At 35.3% G+C, this 22270-nt stretch overlaps 1 protein-coding gene across 2 annotated transcripts; it reads right to left on the bottom strand.

The window, feature by feature from the left end:
• Positions 1 to 663: 663 nt before the first annotated feature.
• On the bottom strand, positions 664 to 22248 carry LOC125664384 (ATP-dependent RNA helicase DDX19A-like). 2 transcript variants are annotated; one of them, XM_056151750.1, is made up of 13 exons: positions 22136 to 22248; positions 19711 to 19782; positions 18030 to 18107; positions 12519 to 12702; positions 10815 to 10953; positions 10554 to 10646; positions 9296 to 9398; positions 8016 to 8130; positions 7726 to 7903; positions 5635 to 5875; positions 3151 to 3313; positions 2438 to 2629; positions 664 to 1216 (listed from the first exon to the last, which is right to left on the bottom strand). In XM_056151750.1, exons 2-13 carry the CDS (start codon positions 19768 to 19770, stop codon positions 1155 to 1157), a joined length of 1608 nt encoding a protein of 535 aa, XP_056007725.1. In that variant the 5' UTR covers positions 19771 to 19782; positions 22136 to 22248; the 3' UTR covers positions 664 to 1154. The 2 variants fall into 2 exon arrangements, with proteins under 2 accessions (XP_056007725.1, XP_056007729.1); XM_056151754.1 differs by lacking the exon at positions 18030 to 18107.
• Between the last annotated feature and the right edge of the window lie 22 nt (positions 22249 to 22270).

Raw genomic sequence — 22270 nt, 5'->3', positions numbered from 1 at the left:
GCCATTATTTATTTGTGCGATGCATGATCAATACCTCTTCAAAAAACTGTTGAATTAAGGCACTTTTTCTTTATATAAGGTATATGTCCTGAGTGACCTTGACTTCCAAAATGACTTTAAGAGACCTTGGTCCAAAAGATCAAGAACTTGAAAAATATTGTTGAAGTATTTTTTTTTTTCATATATACATGTATGATGACCTTTGCAAAATGACCTTGAGTGACCTTAATCTGAAAGCCATTTGCCTAGTACTTCTTTGTGTGATATATAATCAATACCTGTTCAAAAACTGTTGAAATAAAGAACTTTTTACTTATATAAGGTATATGTTCTGAGTGGCCTTGACCTTTCCAAAATGACCTTGGTCCAAAAGTCTCTTGTCTCAAGGAATATTTGTGATTAATTATGATCAATTTCTGATGAAAGATTTAGGAGATGGGAACTTTTTATATCAAAAACTGAAAGTAAAGAACTTTTATGTTTTGAGACCTTGACCTGTCAAAAATGACCTTGCAAGATCTTGGTCCAAAATTCCTTGTCTAAAAGAACATTTGTAATCAATTATATAAATTTCTGATGACAGATTTAAGAGAGATGAGCTCGAAGGGACAGACACGACAGTGACCATATTCTCCCCCGAAAAAAACACATAAAGTCAAAGAATCAAATATTAGAAATGTTCTTTATTACATATCAATCAACAGCAATGTACATATATCATTAGCTCTTAGAAAATCTGAGATCCTAATTCTTTGTTGACGCATGTGTTCAATGTAATGAAGGTGTTATATCACTGCTAAAAAGATGGTCACTGTAAAAAGTTTTCATTTGTACACGATGAAAGAGTTCATTCACTAACAGCATTGTAAAACTGGACAATAAAATAGTATGTAGTACCCTTGAATTAAAACTTGGCCTACTAATATACAACAGATCAACATTATCATAAAAAAGATATCTTTCTTGACTGAAATAAAATGACTATCTTTTTTTTCACAGGTAAAATGAGGTCCTTTTCTCCAGTCCATTCACATTCTTTAAGATGAGTATGTTTGGCAGTCTATCCTCTCCAGTAGTGAATTGTCTTTTCTATAAAGTTCTGATGCCCCACAGTTAATGGACACTGCGGAGTGGAGTTTCGCCGAGTTTCCGTTTTAACTGCCGATTTTCTCCACTTCCTCCATGTCCTCTACATCCAGCTTTTCTACCTTACGCCCTATTTCATAAATAGAAACAAACTGCTGATTGATTTACTAGATATATTTCATAAATAGAAACAAACTGCCAATTGATTTACTAGATATATTTCATAGAAAGAGACAAATTGCCGATTGATTTATTAGATATATTTCATAAAAAGAAACAAACTGCCGATTGATTTACTAGATATATTTCATAAATAGAAACAAACTGCCGATTGATTCACTAGATTTATTTCATAAAAAGAAACAAACTGCTGATTGATTTACTAGATATATAGGTACTGCAAACTGCCGATTGATTTACTAGATATATAGGTACTGCGAACTGCCGATTGATTTACTAGATATATAGGTACTGCGAACTGCAAATACTATATTTTTCACCTTTGGATGTGTTCAGACCAAATTCCAAAGACAGTTGAATGCAGTGATAGAATAAATTAGGGCTACATGCATTTTATAACTGGATCCACCCCAGTGCCTTCTAATCAACACACGAGCTCTAAAACTTCAGCTATTGAAAACGTTCTCTAGACACAAACTTAGAAGTCTTTAAGGGGCATGATTTACTTTAAGGTAACTCCATACTCGCAGTTTTATCTGATACAAGTTTGAAAAATGTATTTATTTCCATTCATTAGAGTTAAAACTAACAAATTATCAAATAAAATACATATGTCGTCACACTTTTTAAGACACGAGACGTACATAAACAGAATCATCTGTCACCGTCAGAAAATTGCAATTTTCCTTAAACAGCGTTATCAAAATTTCATATAAACTGGTTATGACGATATAGTAGCATTCATAACAATTTCATGAAACTGTATCTTCACAAAAATATGCAAAATGTCTTTAAAAATAAAGGAAATATATCGCATAATAGACTTAATAAAGAAATCAATAGAAACAGAGTTATTGCCCTTGGATTCAATATCTTAAAACGTATTATTGATTATTTATCTATAATTTAGACTTTTAAAATAGTTTATCTTTAACAAGAATTTTTACAATAACTATCGGGAAAGACTCCAATAAAATTTATGTTCCTATCATGCATAAATGTAAATAAATCATTGATTTTGCAAAATCTAATGACATCACAGGCGGGTGGAATTACTTCAATTAGTGGCCAAGAATAATTTTCTTTCAGAGTTTCAAAATAAAACAATTCAATGATGAAAATTAAAAAAATTCTAGCACTAATTATGAAAAAATTATATTAAGAAAATTACCAAAGTATTTCTCGATCTGTTTTAATGTAGAAAACGACTGCCTGCCATCCACCATGTTTATTGCCAAGCCCTTTTTACCAAACCGACCCGTTCTACCGATTCTGTGGAGATAGGTCTCGAAATCTGGTCGGAAATCTTGTGTGAGAGGGAGGTCAAAGTTCACCACAACTGTCACTTGTTCCACATCAATACCTGTTGTAAAAGTCATCTAAATACAGTACAGTCTAAATATATCTAATCTCCATACAGGGAAAGGTCATCTAAATACAGTACAGTCTAAATATATCTAATCTCCATACAGGGAAATAACTGTATACAGTGAAAGTCATCTAAATATACCTCCATCTCTTTTCTGGGAAATAACTGTATACAGGCTTAATTTCACTCTATGTTTTTTCCCACCCTTCTATCAAAAGAGAGATATCTCTCTCTCCCATTAACATAAATTTGCCCACTGAACATGGAGGGGTGTGTGAATTTTTCCCTGTATAGTATACATACAGTAATCATGGTAAATATCAATCCACAGAACATGGAATACACTACATACAAATGATACATTTACATGATTTCCTCTTATCTACCTTACACTAGGACACGATTGTAAAAGATGCTCTCAATAAATGATTTTGGTGGGGGTGTATTTCTACATCTTTGCTGCCATCAGTCATTGTAACCCTACATTGTAACCCTTGGTAACAGAAACCACCCACCTCTAGCTGTGACATTGGTGGTGATGAGAACTTTCTCTTTAGCGTCTTTGAAGCGGTTGATGATGGCTGCCCTTTGTTCTATTGATAATTCTCCACTCAGGAGACCTACAGCATGTCCCTCTTTGGTCATCTTCTCTGCTAGCCAGGCCGCTGTCCGTCTGGTCTGTAATACACACAATGTCGCCCAGGAGTCAGATAAAATGTCATCCAAACTAATCACATACAAAATTATGATTCAGTCCATGTGGGTTAATTATTGTATAAAAAGCAAATACTCTTCTACAGTAAATCACTCTTATAATGAATACATTTATAATGAATTCGTACTTATTGCGAATTTATATTAATTTCCCGGTGAGAGGAAAAAAACAACAAAAAATTTATTGGATAACAAAGTTTGGCTGTAACGAACACTGTATAATGAAGTTTGGTTATAATGAACTGTTATTCACTGCCCTAGAGGTTCATTATAACCATGCTTTACTGTATAATGAAGTTTGATAATTAACTGTTTTCTGTTGGCCCAGGAGGTTCACTATAACCATGTTTTACTGTATAATGAAGTTTGGTTATAACAAAACTGATTTTCGCTGGCCCTGGAGGTTCACTATAACCGTGTTTTACTGTATAATGAAGTTTGGTTATAATGAACTGTTCTTCACTGCCCTAGAGGTTCACTGTAACCATGCTTTACTGTATAATGAAGTTTGTTTATAATGAACTGATTTTCGCTGGCCCTGGAGGTTCACTATAACCATGCTTTACTGTATAATGAAGTTTGGTTATAATGAACTGTTTTTCGCTGGCCCTGGAGGTTCACTATAACCGTGCTTTACTGTATAATGAAGTTTGGTGATAATGAACTGATTTTCGCTGGCCCTGGAGGTTCACTATCAGTGATTTTTTTTTTGGTTTTTCAAACTACCACCCCTCCTTTTGAATTGGGAAAAATTAGCGACATTTTCCTCAAATTGGGAAAAATCACTCATAGTCAATTAAAATGGTAAAGATGCATAAAATAATCAAATTTTTGTTTGAGGATTATTTCAGATCTGATTTAAAATCATAAAATAAATATGTATTGGAAGTCACACCTTGTATTAATATCGTTAACTTTTTCTAAGAAGCACTTATTGTCTAATATCATAAAGAAAATAATAAATTATTAATTCACCAGCAATTGTACCCATAATCTTGTAAATATTATATTAATAATCAAGTTTCCAGAATGTCTCTCCTGTTTGTATTTTTCGGATTTTAGTAAAACCCTATACTGTTGGTCACTTCCTGTTATTAGCCTGACCCTACATATAATGGCGGTCAAACATGAAAGTGTCAACAATATGGCTTAATGTGTATCTGGAAACTATATACTTCGCTGCATATCTGCTTATATGGATGCCTTCATTGTTTTACATATTCTTTACAAAAGCTTTTTGCATGTGCAGTGGTTTGGAGAATAAAACTGAAGAAAAAAACGTATTTACTCTTTGTCAGCAATATACGGTAACCTTTTTTTTTAAATGGCCTAATTTCCCTAGATAAAAAATTGGGGAAAACACATAGATATAATTGGGAAAAACTAGCTAATTTTTGTGAGGGGAAACAGCAGAATATCGGTGGCATTTTGGCCCAAAAAAAATCACTGACTATAACCATGCTTTACTGTATAATGAAATTTGGTGATAATGAACTGATTTTCGCTGGCCCTGGAGGTTCACTATAACCATGCTTTACTGCACAATGTGTATGCATTGTATTAAGTATGGACAAATACCAAATCAAGTATGAGAAACAAAAATTAAAGGATCACACACAATACACCAGTTTCGAGATACGAACTCTTCTGTATAGGAGGTGCATTTAGTGGAACTTTGAATGCCTAAGTGGGACAGAATGGATATACAGCCAATGAAAAAGACAGTGAAATGTAATAAAAGCGGCTTCTCTTTAAATATGTAAATGTGGGAAATACTAAATACTATCGAAAGAAATGTTTTACCGAAGTGGAAATATACAAACAATGTCATATTTGCAAGAAATATCTTGGATATGGAACTTATGACCAGCGAAATAACGTGATAGGATAAGAATTCTATGTATTTAATTATTCCCTAAATACTTATTACTTACTTAGTTTGTGTATCAGTCGAATTCGGGTTATCAAACAGCGTATGAGAAACTTACTGAGTACATTCACTTATGCTGTGATGAATATCTGTCCCACTCCCGCATGTAAACAAATTTTTTCGCGCCTTACTATGTACAAGAGTTCTCCAAAGGGAAATAACTCTGACGTATCTCGAAACCGGCGTATTACACTGTAAATCTATCTACTATTTGAGTGGTTTTCAGTTTAGTTTCAAAAGGGAGACTTTGAAAATAACCCAAAGCGAGGGTGGATTTACAGTGTTACTGTCTGTAGTTTGACATCAGAAACTGAAAACACGTCTCTCCGAGAAACATCACACTGTTTTCACTCACAGCACAAAATATCATAGACTGTCCTATTGATATAGAGCCGTAGATGTTGGACAGGGCTTGGAATTTCCCCTCCTGGTCAGCGCACTCAATGTAGTACTGTTTGATGTTATCCAGCGACTGTTCTTCTCGCCGGAGTCGAATCACGATGGGACTGTTGGGGATTACAGCCTGGGCGAATTTCATCACATCATCCTCGTATGTGGCCGAAAATAGTAACATTTGGCAATCCCTTCTTAAACCCCTGTAAGATCAAATTATGATATTGTCAGTTCATACTGCATTTACTAGAGGGGTACATTGTGTTGGAAATCTTGGGAATGCAACACATCAAATGTAAATGTATCATATGAAAATGTATCAAATGTAAATGTACAGTACCATATGTAAATGTACCATATGTAAATGTATCAAATGTAAATGTACCATAAAAAACAAAGTACCCACTGAACACGTCACATAACTCATAATAAATACTGTAGAAACAATATCAACAAGAGATGTTTATACTGAAGAAACAATATCAACAACAGATGTTTATACTGAAGAAACAATATCTTTATTATTTACATTGTACAGTCAATGACTTCTCCCAGCTACATGTTGGCTCAAGAAACTATCACTTACACTTAAAACAAGCAGCATAAGCAATTAAAACAAGAGGCCCACAGGTCTTTTTGGTCACCTGAATATTAGTGAAAAAGTAACACTACTTTCATGGGCTACGAAATCTAAAAAAAAAATTCCTGTTCTGAATATTTAAGCTAAATTCTAATGTTCAGCAACAGTATAAAACAAATTGTGTTCTTACAAACTTCACTGCCTTCAAAAGTGCACACACTGATGAAAGGCTTTAAATAATAGGTGTCTTAACATTAAAACATCAAAAGATATGACTAATTTGGACCCATCCTACAGTCATAACCCTGAGTTTTGATTGAAATTCACCATTTTTTGTACATCCTTCTCTGCTATTCCTCAGTATGCATTTTAGATTTTATACAGTATCAGCAAACTTACACATAAATACTATATACTAAGTTTGGCCTCACCCTGGGGTCAGAACCCTTACTCTAGGGATCATCAAATTTACAATTTTGGTAAAAGACTACCTGTTCTATCAATTTAGTTTCAATTTAGTATCAACAGCACTAAAGATGTTATTTATGTGTTTTACACATAAACACTATATAACAAGTTTGGCCCCACCTTGGGGTCAGAACCTACCCTGGGGATCATGAAATTTACAATTTTGGTACAGGCCTTCCTGCTCTCCATCACCATGCATTTAGTTTTTCTTACACATGTGCAGTTCTTGAGAAGAAGATTTTTGAAAATTGGTCAATTTTGGGCAGTTTTTGCCTCGCCCCTAAGGCCCCAGGGGTGCAGAATCCTGAAATTTAAAGATAGTTATCAAGAAGAAGATAAAAATGTCTATTGTTCACACATTTAATGACTGACCTATTTGGTCCCACACTGATACTAAAACCCCTACCCCTGGGATCATCAAATTTACAATTTGGTAAAGGACTACCTGCTCTTTCTAAATATCTATTTAGTTTCAATATAGTATCAACAGTACTAAAGAAGATGTTATTTAAGTGTTTTACACATAAACACTGTATACCAAGTTTGGCCCCACCCTGGGGTCAGAACCCCTACCCCGGGGATCATGAAATTTACAATTTTGGTACAGGTCTTCCTGCTCTCCATCACCATGCATTTAGTTTTTCTTACACATGTGTGCGGTTCTTGAGAAGAAGATTTTTGAAAATTGGTAAATTTTGGGCAGTTTTTGTCCCGCCCCTAAGGCCCCAGGGATGAAGGAATCCTGAAATTTACAATTATGTTACCCTTGTCCCAAAGATGCTTCATACCAAATATGAAAATAATTGGACCGGTAGTTATCAAGAAGATGTTAAAAATGTTCAATTGTTAACGCACGACGACAGACAACAACGATTGCAATAGGTCACCTGAGTATACTATCATACTAATAACAGCATGTCACTGTGATCAGAATAGCTTGGATGAACTCTGTTTTGGAGAAATAAGTGACGAAGAAATAAAGATTCAAAATGGACAAATCCTAACCTCTGAATTCTGATCGACTGGTCTTGGTGACCTTGTGTAGCAATCATTACATCTGCTTCATCCAACACGAAAACATTGATCTTTTTCAGGTCAAAGAAACGGAGCTTCAAAGCCCAGTCACACACTGTCCCCGGGGTTCCGATGATTAAATGTCCATCAAGTTTTGTACCTCTGTCCACTGAATAAAGAGAAGGCTACTTATAGTCTGTACAGACTAAATACAAAATATAATTTATATAATGGATAATTAAAATCAAAGTCCAAAATTTCGATAGTGTTTAAAAACTCACACTTCTCTCCTCGGACTGCGTATATGATTTTCAGATCTGTCATGCACTTTCCCATGTCTTCCACATTTTGACCAATTTGTAGAGCTAATTCATAAGTAGGTGCAATACACAGACACTGTAACAGAAAAATATCAAGTCAGATTTCCATACATTGTGCTTATTTCTATATTGTACTTGTGTTATTTCTTTTGTACCTGTGGATCATGAGGTTTGTTGTCTATAAACTGAGAATACTATTTACCTGTTTCTAATGCCTACCTGACTAAGACTTCTATTTACCTGTTGTATTATCTACCTTTAGTTAACCTTCGGGGTATGGAGCTGCCTATCCAATCAATTCTTTTTATTTACCTGTGGATAGTACAGCTTGGTGTCGATATAAGACTTTTGTTTACCAGTCAAATTTGGTGTCTTTTTACCTGTGGATAGTGAAACCTTGTGTCTGTTTATCTGTGGATAGTGAAACCTTGTGTCTCTTTACCTGTGGATAGTGAAGCTTGGGGTATGTTTACCTGTGGATAGTGAAACCTTGTGTCTGTTTGCCTGTGGATAGTGAAACCTTGTGTCTGTTTACCTGTGGATAGTGAAACCTTGTGTCTGTTTACCTGTGGATAGTGAAACCTTGTGTCTGGTTACCTGTGGATAGTGAAGCCTTGTATTTGTTTACCTGTGGATAGTGAAACCTTGTATTTGTTTACCTATGGATAGTGAAGCCTTGTGTTTCTTTACCTGTGAATAGTGAAACCTTGTGTCTGGTGGATAGTGAAACGTTGTGTCTGTTTACCTGTGGATAGTGAAACGTTGTGTCTGTTTACCTGTGGATAGTGAAACCTTGTGTCTGTTTACCTGTGGATAGTGAAACCTTGTGTCTGTTTACCTGTGGATAGTGAAACCTTGTATTTGTTTACCTGTGGATAGTGAAACCTTGTGTCTGTTTACCTGTGGATAGTGAAACCTTGTGTCTGTTTACCTGTGGATAGTGAAACCTTGTATTTGTTTACCTGTGGATAGTGAAACCTTGTGTCTGTTTACCTGTGGATAGTGAAACCTTGTGTCTGTTTACCTGTGGATAGTGAAACCTTGTGTCTGTTTACCTGTGGATAGTGAAACCTTGTGTCTGTTTACCATTGGATAGTGAAACCTTGTGTCTGTTTACCATTGGATAGTGAAACCTTGTGTCTGTTTACCTGTGGATAGTGAAACCTTGTGTCTGTTTACCTGTGGATAGTGAAGCCTTGTATTTGTTTACCTGTGGATAGTGAAACCTTGTATTTGTTTACCTGTGGATAGTGAAGCCTTGTGTCCACCCGGCTCAGCATGGTCAGGACGAAGGCTGCTGTTTTTCCTGTCCCACTCTGACTCTGTGCGATCATGTTGGCAGGTCTGGAAAAAAAACCATTTACACTTTAAAGTCTTAATATGAAACAATAGCTCTTCAAGGTGGGGCATGTCTAGTCCCTTTGTGACCTTGACATTAACTGTTAACCTTAACTGTTAACCTTAACAATTTTAAACCATAATTTACAAGGTTCTTCTTTTGATAACAAAACTACAAGTGAGGTATGAAAATAATCGAGCAAAAAAACGTGGTCTGTAGGGTGTTCACAAGCTTTTGATGTGAATTCCTGTAGTGACCTTGACTTTTGATGTGAATTTCTGTAGTGACCTTGACTTTTGATGTGAATTCCTGTAGTGACCTTGACTTTTGGACCCCAAAATGTATATTTTTCCTCTCTCGATAACAAAACTACATGTGAGGCATTAAATCCATTCAGCCTGTAGAGTGTCTACAACACACCCACATACTCATCCACACAGGAGTGGGCCAATTACAATAGATCACCTCTAGCATTAAATTGTAAGGGGATAACAAAGTGGCTCGTACATTTTAAAACAAATCAATGCACTTTTCAGCATTTTATTCAATAACTACAAAAAATAGCTGGTAAACTTACATTATTTCAAAACTTGACCAAAAGAGCACTTCCAAATTCAGAATTAGGTGAAATTCGCAAATTCAGAAAATAAATATCTGCTAGTAGAACAGGTAAGGCCGTTTCCTGGATTTTAATTACTTACGGATCTGTTAGTAGAACTGGTGGGGTCGTTTCCTGGATTTTAATTACTTACGGATCTGCTAGTAGAACAGGTAAGGCCGTTTCCTCGATTTTAATTACTTACGGATCTGCTAGTAGAACAGGTAGGGCCGTTTACTGGATTTTAATTACTTACAGATCTGTTAGTAGAACTGGTGGGGCCGTTTTCTGGTATTTAATTACTTACGGATCTGTTGGTAGAACTGGTGGGGCCGTTTCCTGGTATTTAATTACTTACGGATTTGTTGGTAGAACTGGTGGGGCCGTTTCCTGGTATTTAATTACTTACGGATCTGCTGGTAGAACTGGTGGGGCCGTTTCCTGGTATTTAATTACTTACGGATCTGCTAGTAGAACAGGTAGGGCCATTTCCTGGTATTTAATTACTTACAGATCTGCTAGTAGAACAGGTAGGGCCTTTTCCTGGATTTTAATTACTTACGGATCTGCTAGTAGAACAGGTAGGGCCGTTTCCTGGATTTTTGACGGTGTGTTGTAACCTATCTTATATATTCCCTCTAAAAGCTCTTTTTTCCTACATTGAAATAAAAATACATCGAAAAGAACATGTGTATTTTGTAAATTGTGTAATCTACATTAGAATTACTCTATTCCCTCAGTTCTGTATCTCAGGCACTACATCATTTCACAAATACAGAGCATCTTTATCATGTTCTCTGAATTATACCTGAAACAGACTTACAGATTTAATGCCTCAAATGATTTGACAGAGTACAGTGGAGAGTTAGGATCCTTCTGCAGGATTTCAAGGTTTGCTTTTGTGGAGAGAAGCTTCGAATTAATCAACTTCTGGAGTAGGGAGGCATCTTCTTTTGAGGTCCCTGAAAGTGTTTTGATTACATTTTAATTTCATATCTCCCAATCAAGAGATTTGGATAGGCTATGTCTGTTTGGTTGATCCCTTTAATTAATATTCAAATTCAGAAAGATATTTCACCATAGACCTACAAACTTGTTAAACATTTTCAGATACAGAGCATATTTATCATGTTGTTCAAAATTGTCTCTGAAAATACAGTTGAACTTTGTTATCTGGAACACTGATATCTCAAATACCCTGGATATGTCGAAGTGATTCAGAAGTCCCAACCACTTCTTCTTTAAGTATTTTACCCTAGATGTTCTAATCCTCAGACATCAATTTTTCTAGGTCTCCAGGGTCTGACATTTACTTTTTTGAGCACTAGACCAGTCGGGCTACTTCAAATGATTTTTACTAGACCTGACCTTACATCCACTAGCCCCGACCAACTTTCCAGAAAAAAACCCAGATAGATTCTCCATATATATCTAAATACTTAATTTAAATTACAAACGTTAAGTTTGAACTAAAACGTATTTAATTGTCTCAAACAAATCTTTAATCTCGTCATTCAATTTGATGCTTTTATTTTCAAACACATTTTCTGTTTCTTTAAATTTTACCCGTCACGGAAATTCTTTAGTCCATTTAGAATAAAATGACCTCAACCTTTTTTTCATTTTTACTTTATAAGCCCTGCTTTCCTTTTCCCTTTTTTTCCCTATTGGGACATCTTTCCTTGAGGATGAGAAGTTGTATTTGTATATAGAGACATTCCCGCACACATTTCAACAACGAAAAATGGCTGTTTACGACGTAATTTATTAATTTGATAAACACTTTCTTATAACTATTTCATTCAATTAAACTGTTTTTAAAAAAATGAAAATGAATTCAATTTATATCTATTTATCCGAAACATAACTTTACACACACATTAACATCGAGTAGATGTCGTAAAACATCAATTCCGACAGCGACTTATTTATTAGAACTAAAAATAGAGATTATGTCACCACGCGGTTCAAAATTGCTCTCAAACTCTTTGCAGTTATCTTTCTGGCTAAGAATAAAATATCTTCTGGTTTAAAGTAAAGTTTCTTATTTTTAACAAGACCAGTCGGACTAGTAAATCGACATTTTACCCGACCGGACCTATCATTTAGTAGACTCGGTCGGTCGGACGTGCCTTAGTGTCAAACCCTGGTCTCATCGAATTCGAGATAATGAGGTTGGACTGTATATGTAAAACAGACTTACAGATTCATTACCTCGGATAAAATGTAATTGAATTACATCAGAGAAATGAATAACAAGCAGAAAAGTGGTTCAAATCAAGACATCCCAAAACTGAGGTGACTGTCCCCCAAAACTGAAGTAACTGTCCCCCAAAACTGAGGTGACCGTCTCTGGATAGACAAAGTCCGAGTGATCTGACTGACAATGAAGTTAGAACTGTACATCTACAATAATCTACACACAAGCTACATCATTCTAACTACAGCCCTACCTTCTGTTCTGACTGACAATGAAGTTAGAACTGTACATCTACAATAATCTACAGCATTCTAACTACAGCCTTACCTTTCTCTTCATTATCCCCGGATGCCCCTGCCCCATCCTGATTGGGTGATGAGCCAGCAGCCATTGCCCCTGCCCCGTTGAGAGGTCTCGGGAGTGGCTGACTTGTCTGGGTGGGGCCACTCTGAGCTGGCGCATTGGAGGGTTTCGAGGGTGACGTGTTTTTACCTATTGATATTCTGTCAATCTGAAAGTGATCAAGCTGCATTTGTCAAAATTTTGTATGTATACCAGGGTAATGAGGATTTAAATCAAACTTAATAGTTAACTCATGCATGTAAATGTCAATACCATGCTCAATATGTTAATAGTTAACTCATGCATGTAAATGTCAATACCATGCTCAATATGTTTTTGTTTTAAGTACCTTTTTTAACAAAATATACTACACATCTATAATATGTCAGTTTACATCAAATTAGTATTAAAACTAATACACTGTATGTGTCAATTATCAATAATGTGTCAGTGTTAAAAACATACACTAAAGGTTATATACTATCATATAATGTGTGTAGATATACAAGATTACAAACATGCAGCTAAATTCATGCATTTATACTGAATACAGTTGAAGGTTATGTTTTACCATATATACTCCAATAAACATCCCTACCCCCACCCCTGCCCGCATCCATATATACAATAATCATCCCTACCCCCACCCCTGCCCGCATCCATATATACTCCAATAATCATCCCTACCCCCACCCCTGCCCGCATCCATATATTCATATTCCAATTTCATCACAATTAATAGATGGCCTCTTATCAGTAACTTACCAAAGTACACTACATTGCACCATATTCATTATTATGAACTTTAAGGGAGTCAAAATTTTATTTTATACACTGTGTCAAAATTTTTATTTCATTCACCGTGTCAAAATTTTATTCTATCCAGGCAATTATAAGATCTACTTCAATATTCATTAAAGTCCTTATACATACAAGATTTCTAAACTCTATGCCTGTCATTACCACATCCATTTTCTAGCAAATTCAGTGAATTCATTTGATTTGTGGTTTTTTTTTTACAATTAAAGGGAGACAAGAACCAGAGCCACGAATAGCCAAAAATGGCCCTTAGTCAGAACATGATATTATTCTTGGGGACAGAAGCCAGAATATCTATTTTTCAAATATGTTATCCTTTTTCCGATATCTTTTCAACTTTTTTATTTATTGACGTTCAAAGTACCCATGGTTTTTGACAGATTGTTATTGATGTCGCAATTTTGCAACGTAATATGTCACAATTTTACAACGTTTCATGTACTTTTACGTGGAAGTTCTCTAGGTATAAAAGTGAAACAAAAACACTATTCAGTGCAATTTAATTATAATATTGTAAATATTTAAATCTGTCTATGTTAATTCTATATTAAAACACACACCTATATAGTATAATAGTACATCTCTTTCTCCTAGCTCTCTCTGTTTGTCTCCTTCCCTCTCTTTACATATTTTTTAAAATTTTTATTTATATGCAACCACTTTACTTTCTAAATAATATTCTCACTGTTTTCTTTTACATGCAGATGTTTTCAAGCATGTAATTAAGGGAAAGTTAATAACTTTGTATAGTAATTAATCTGCTTTAAAGTAATTATGTACAAAAATAATACATCAACATCGGGTCATACAGCTTTCAGATATATTTTTCGTATTCATATTTGTATGTATTTCTATATATTGATTTCTGAGGGATGAAATATGCAATGGACCGGAATAGCTGTGTGTCGAAATATTACGGTACCCGATGACGTATGTCCAAATCGGTTGCTACGTAAACAACCGAACGAATGTTGTAGATAGCTCAGAGACTTGTAGCCTATAGTCTATCCTTTGTATTGTTATGTGGACGCCTAATTTTTGTCTGGTACCCATATATTGAACTATAACTTTAGAAATCATTAAACAATACGAGATAGGCCAATATATCTTCGCATCTAAGTAGCCTATCGAGTTAGGCACCCCTCGGCTCTCCAAGTCTTTTTATGTACCTAGCTGTGACAGCGATTTCAACATGCTCATCAGTGCCAAGGAAACTTAAGGCACAAAGATGAAACACGTGAAGCCAGATATTTATTGAATTCAACGGCCTTCAGATAAATAAAATATGTATAGTGTGAAAACGTATAAAGAAAATGTGTGGAAGTAAAGGCGTGGCGCAGACAATGGGTGGATCTCGATTGTATCTGGAGTGGATTGGAGCACTTAGCTTTGTAATTGTTTGATCAAATAACTAAAACTGTTAACTAGTGCAAGGTTTTTGTAGCTATCCCTAACATGGTTACATATATATTCAAGTTCATAAATTGAGCATATAATCTATTTGAAATTTTGGGGGCAAAATTGATTGATGTACGTAGCCCGATTCCGACGATGGCGCTGATCCGGTTTTATTTCAATAATATTGATTGAAATAATCATATTTTATTAACTTTGAATAATTACTGGTTTCGTAAAAAGACAATGGAACAATCCCCAACTATGATATTTAAATATTACGATTTGTACTAAACCTATAGTTTGGAAAAGTATTCGGATTTCGTGCATGGAATGTAAAATTCCGGTTATTTGCAGAACATAATAAAAAGTAAAAATTCACTTATCCCCCAGACCTCGATCCAAAAAAACTCTTAACTTCTATGCAGTACGTAATATACTAATTTACAATTCATTAATATTTATTGGATCGAGGCCTCGGGGTTATACAAATTTTTGGTGCATATTGTTGGATATTATCAACTTTTACAAAAATAACACAACTGTTATGGGTTCTACATGTTATAATTTCTATATGCGTGAATTTTCGCAGAAAAAACACACTGGATTTATAAAGAAGGTCTAAGCTGTTTCATACCATGATGAAATTTTGGAATGAAGATACTTTATTTTACTCAAAATTACAGGGCCATATTTGGGTATTCGTGGCTCTTGTTCTTTTGCAAAGGTTCTTGCAAAGTTTCAGTTGTAAATGATCACAAAATTAGAAATAGCACCCAAGAAATATATCATTACCCTCTGTGATCTTGTGGCCTTGAACTCTGTCATTTTGATTTCATAAGTAATAGAGACCCATCAAGTGAAATTTCACAGCTAGGAATTATATATATATATATATATATATATATATATATATATCATTTAAGAAACCATCTGCAGTTGATTTCTTACTATATGATCCAGTGACCTTGAACTTTGACATTATGACCTCTGAACCAACAAGATGTACTGTGAGCAATGCTCACTAAGAATACCCTCCGCTTACCCCAATCTCCCAAAGGGTGTTGTTAATAGGTATAAATTACCTCTTTCCTGAGTGTAAAAATATGGTATGCATTTGTAGAAGAAAATGGAAGATATAGTCCGAACACAAATCCATGGCATAAACCTATAATTTTGACCTTGAGATCAAAGGTCAAGGTCATAAAGAGGTCATGAATGTACATGACACATCGTCTCATGGTGATACACTCATGTGTCAAATATGGTATGCCTATGTCAAAGAACAAAGAAGTTATGGCCCGGACACAAATCCATTGTAAAAAACCTTTAATTTTGACCTTGAGGTCAAGGATCAAGGTCATATAGAGGTCATGAAGGTACTTGACACATCGTCTCATGGTGATACACTCATGTGTCAAATATGGTATGCCTATGTCAAAGAACAAAGAAGTTATGGCCCGGACACAAATCCATTGTAAAAACTTTTACTTTTGACCTTGAGGTCAAGGTCATATGGAGGTCATGAAGGTACATGACACATCGTCTCATGGTGATACACTCATGTGTCAAATATGGTATGCCTATGTCAAAGAACAAAGAAGTTATGGCCCGGACACGAATCCATTGTAAAAACCTTTAATTTTGACCTTGAGGTCAAGGTCATATGGAGGTCATGAAGGTACATGACACATCGTCTCATGGTGATACATTCATGTGTCAAATATGGTATGCCTATGTCAAAGAACAAAGAAGTTATGGCCCGGACACGAATCCATTGTAAAAAACCTTTAATTTTGACCTTGACAGGGTGATTCCTATATACCCCCCAGTATAATAAATAGATGCCATCCTTCAGTCATAAGGACTGTTTCATGTGAAGTTTGATTGTTAGAGCTCAATCAGATTTTGGGAATCATTCAGAAAGGATCTATCTCTCACAACATGTGACTCATCAAAGATATTGACTTGTGTAGTGTGACCTCTAAAATGGAGTCATCCTTTAGTCTTTGAGATTCATTGCTAATGTTCAAATTCTATTTGACAATGTGATCTTGACCCTGACATAAAATAGTAACAGGGATTCTCCTTTAGTTATAATTTCATAGCAAAACCTTAAATATTAGCAAGACATCACTATGATCTGGTGAACTTGACCTTCTGACCTAAATAGTGTAGGGGTCATCTTTTAGTCATAGTAAGATTTATTTCAATGAAAGATTTATCCCTAAAGGTCAAACATTATTTTCAATATCATCCAAAACCAAGGTGTCACAGACAGTAGTTGATCTGACCTGAATTAATGAGAATTCTATGTCAAGACACTTACATGGAACTTATAACACTTAAATCTATAATGTTTATTAATGTAAGATTTTTCAATAAATTTCCATTGCTTGTCTAGATTGAGTGTTAAATTGAGATCTGCATATCTAAATGTAGCACGAAGTAGTCACACATATCCACTGATTCTGAAATTAAATCTGACAGTTGTAGGTTTGATTTTCTCTTTTATATGGAAACGCGTACACCTGCCTGGCCCTACCTAATGCATGTGAAGACATTTATACAACAGATAGAGGTCAAAGTTACACCTAGTAATTATGTCAAGGTCAAATAAGCCAAAGACTGGAATTGGCCACGTTCAGGAGCAGTGTTTCACAAAGACATCTTGTTTAGAAATTAAATTAGTAAACATGGAATGAAGTAAATAATTTCAGCCAGATTACCGACTATAAAATAGCTTGGTGTAGTCGGTGCTTTTTAATGTCTAATTACTCTGCTACACGTTGTGTGGTAACGTGTTGATATATAGGGGGGACTATGGAGTCTGCTTTGGTACAGCTACAATGTATTATATATAAATATTGTGCATCTCGTATTTCATAACAGACTAAAGAGGAAAGAAACAGCACCAATACTTTATTTTGAATGCACACTGAAAGAAATTCTATATAAGTGAATAAGTCTTCAATGCTATAGGAAGTTCATTTTCTAATTTCAGGAGGAAAGTTCTTTTTCATTACTGTAAGTACATGACTTGCTTTACATTGGTTAACTGAAGAAGCAGAAATATTAAGACAAGCAATACAAAAACCATTGTGACTGTTATACAAAAGCTTATGTGAATTCTACATTCTGTGAAGTTGATGCTAAATCAGACAGAGATTTCACTGTAGTGCGAGACACCAGGCTGACTTAAGCACGGCAATACACAACACTGACATCAGGACTGCACACCTACCGCACTGAGAGTAGCCAGAACAACACTACATTATGTACCTCTTGTGATAAGTCATTTCTCTCCACCTCCTCTGCCCAGTTTAATGACTGGTTCCCATGGTTACCTGATCCTGTGGACTTTTCAAAACATAACAATGCAAACAAAATCTTTAAATCTTTCAAGGCTAGCAATGCCATTGGCCCAAGATCAATTTCAAACATTCAGCATCCAAAGTCAGTTTTAAAAAATTTCAAACTACATGCAATGTATTATAACCAGTAGTCCATGCAAATGTAAATCTTCCAGACTAAATCTTTCTTATTACAACAATTTGTCATTTAACAAGGAATAGGGATGGTATACTTTATCATATACCCTTCAATGTATCGTTTGTTGATACCGGTTTTCCGGATCACCACACTGTGGTTTTCTGATTCCATATCAGTATCCTCTGAAACTGAAGCCGTCACAATGACGTCATAATGCATCAACGCAACGTTATTTGTGGAAAATATTGACAGCGTCACAAAAAAAACTGCGTACACGAAATATAATTTCAATGTATGTTTGTATTTTTGATAATTTGGATTACATTTAGTATCCTAAAAATGTGGATTTAAAATACATAAGAGGGTATATAATAAATTTATCATTACTACAGTAACTTGATCCGAAGAGTTGGATCTCGTCTCGTTGACAGGTGCGGATCATCAGATCAAGCGTCTCATGTGATCTGATGATCCGTGCCTGTCAACGAGATGTGATCCGACTCTTCGGATCAAATTACTGTAGTAATAATATATATGTATCAATAAAACTGTTATTATAATACAATGATCTTCTCTATCTAGAGTCGTCAAATTAAACAATATGCTGAAAACACGCGTCAGTCACTATGAACTTTCAACGAAAAAAGGGTCAATACATAAATAAGGTCTAAATCCAAATTGAGTTGGTTTCGAAAGTCAATATTTTACACACCCACCCACCACCACCTACACAGCCATGTGTCTCAATGATGGGTCACGAGAGTGAAACAAACAATATTCTAATTCAGGTCCAACTACACAGCCATGCGTCTCAATGATGGGTCGCGAGGGCGAAAGAAAACAATATTCTAATTCAGGTCCAACTACACAGCCATGCGTCTCAATGATGGGTCGTGAGGGCGAAACAAAACAATATTCTAATTCAGATCCAACCTACTTAAACATTTCAATAAGTTTGGTGCATTTATTCCAGGTATGTGTCAAAAATATTCTTTTCTGTACAGTTAGTATAGGAAGTAATGATCGATAATGTACATTTCTGGTTTATCTGTACAGTTTGGATAGTAGACAATGGATAATGTACATTTCTGGTTTATCTGTACAGTTAGGATAGAAAACAATGGATAATGTACATTTCTGGTTTATCTATATAGTTAGGATAGAAAACAATGGATACTGTACATTTCTGGTTTATCTGTACAGTTGGGATAGAAAGCAATATGGATACTGTACATTTCTGGTTTATCTGTACAGTTAGGATAGAAAGCAATATGGATACTGTACATTTCTGGTTTATCTGTACAGTTAGGATAGAAAGCAATATGGATACTGTACATTTCTGGTTTATCTGTACAGTTAGGATAGAAAGCAATATGGATACTGTACATTTCTGGTTTATCTGTACAGTTAGGATAGAAAGCAATATGGATACTGTACATTTCTGGTTTACAATTTCGAATCCTATATTTACCTCTCTTGTCAATGATTTTTCCTGAGATTCCACTTCAGCTCCCCAGTCTAAATCCGCCATCCTTGTTGTTTTCTGTGGAGAAAAGTGGAATGACTATATAGACTGACATCATGAGACAAAATAAAACATGCACAACACACAGTGAGCTGTGACCCTCTTCATTTCTTACCTGACACAAAGTTGTCACAACAAATGTATTATTAGTGGCCTCTATCAATATTCGCTTATGATTCGAAAAAATATATAAATGAATTCATCTAATTTCGCACTAGTGATGTCTAGATTTGTTTGTAATGTTTGGCACTTAAGGAGGTATGCTACACCAGAGAAATTTGATATGCCATTGGATGAAAAGTGGAAGATATGTACAACAATATTTTGAAATTGAAAACCTTCAAATTTACTTTATTTAGTAAAATAAAAAAGCAGTTTTAGTAGAAAGCAATCTGAAAAAAAAATTAAAAACCCTGCTGGACTCGAACCCGTGATCTACAGTTCAGTAGTTGACATGCTTAACTACTGAGCTACTCAGCTAGGCGATACTTTTTGAAATGAATCAGGCAAATATTGCTGATTTAAAAGGAAGTCAGCCATCATGACGATGTAGAGTACCTCCTTAATCCCAAATCAGAAAGGTAATTGAATTTACTCATTTGAATATGCTTTTATTTCGCTTGTTTGTTGTTGTTTTTCATTCAAATAACTAACTACTGACCAGTAAATATTTGTTCAGACCAGTAAACTTCATTAATTCAACTGTCAGACCCACTTGACAAGTGGAATTTTTTCATTTCATAATCTGATTACAGTATTGAAAAAAAAGAAGCCCAAATAAAAGTATGACATCAGTACACATGGATAACCCATAAAAGCCCTAATGGGGTCCTTATTTCTGTGAATATAACATTTTTATTGCATTCATGAAAATCTATTGAATATTTTCAAACAAGACATAATCAGGTTGGGAACACTTCCCCTATAGCGAGATATTCTCACTAAAATGCTATTATCCCTCTCTAGCGAGAGTAAATATATTCCGTACAACCGAGAAAAACACCCGTGGAATACATCTCTTCGTGTTTCACATGAAAAGAAGAAAAAGTGCTAAAATGTGTGATGCTTCTGCAAATATATTAATCAAAACAAAAACACTCACGATGTATATTGGATTTCAGACTGCTTCTCTCTTACGCAACAACTTTGATATGAAATTTCTTGACTATGTTGTCAATTTCATAGAAACAATTCGCATCATGTTGAGTGTTATTCTCTTTAGAGAAGTCGAGAGGCATAGCCTACATCGACTTCTCTTCGCAAGCATTCATATTTTGATTCTGGAAAACGTGTAACAGTCTATGCGAAAGTTTTTTGGACCACACAGGACATTCGGTCCTATGTAATCAATGAACACACCGGACCGAACCAAATTTTGTCAGACCGAAAAACCTAATGTAAAAAAGTGAAACACGTGAAAATGCAAAACCAAGGGAATCTTATTTATTATACTAGTAATACTATACCAGGGATCCCTCCCGTATAATACTTTAGTTTAATCACATTCATTTACGTATTTGGATTTGTGTGCTATTTTTTACTTATAACAAACATTTAAATGACTCCGCATCAAAATAGTAAAGCTCAAAACCGGACACTGAGACATCGGACATTCCCGTCCGGTGTAAAAAATGATGCATCGGACCTGAGGCACTGTACATCGGTCAGGTCCGACGGTCCGATGTCTTTCGCATAGACTGGTGTAAATGCCGGAGTCGGTGACGGTTTATGCTTCGACCGACGTTTCGACTCGGGTGACAGCTCCCAACACCAGTTAACGTAAACCCGGGACAGGGGACATGTTGAAAATGGATTAAAAGCAAGTAAGTGTTGATTTCTTTGTGACAGTTTTAAGCATTACTGTTAAATGTTTGAAAACAACTTGTCTATTGCGTAAATCCAGGCACACCCGAGTCGAAATGTCGGTCGAAGCATAAACCGTCACCGACTCCGGCATTTACACGTTTTCCAGAATCAAAATATGAATGCTTGCAAAGAGAAGTCGATGTAGGCTATGCCTCTCGACTTCTCTAAAGAGAATAGTGGAGTGTGTGTTGCACTTATTCAGGGTTGTACGGGATTTGCCATTATTTTCAATAAAGACGCCAAAACCCCTGTTTATGGTCATGTTTATTTCTCGCTAAAGAGGGATAATCGCGTTTTAGCGAGAATATCTCGCTATAGGGGAAGTGTTCCCAACCTGATAATCTTCAAATGACTGACACGAGTTTGAAAACAAACCCACGCGAGTTATCTTGGTGTGAATGAAAATTCATCAAATTGCGTTGTTTCATGAAAAAACGAAAAAAGAGTAAACTCTTAAATGTTCTCTAAATATTTTTTGTTTTTATGGATGGAAGATAAGACCTACCCTTTTCAATGCACTCACTATTACTCAATTTTTTTTTGCGAATTCAACTTTCTCTTTCTCAACCGGAAATAATTTTCATGAACTCGTTCATGAAGTTATTCGTTCTTTGCTGTACTCTGGTTCGAAATACCTACA

This window comes from Ostrea edulis, chromosome 1, assembly GCF_947568905.1.
Source record: "Ostrea edulis chromosome 1, xbOstEdul1.1, whole genome shotgun sequence".
NCBI lineage: Eukaryota > Metazoa > Mollusca > Bivalvia > Ostreida > Ostreidae > Ostrea > Ostrea edulis.
This window is presented reverse-complemented; position numbering and strand designations above follow the sequence as displayed.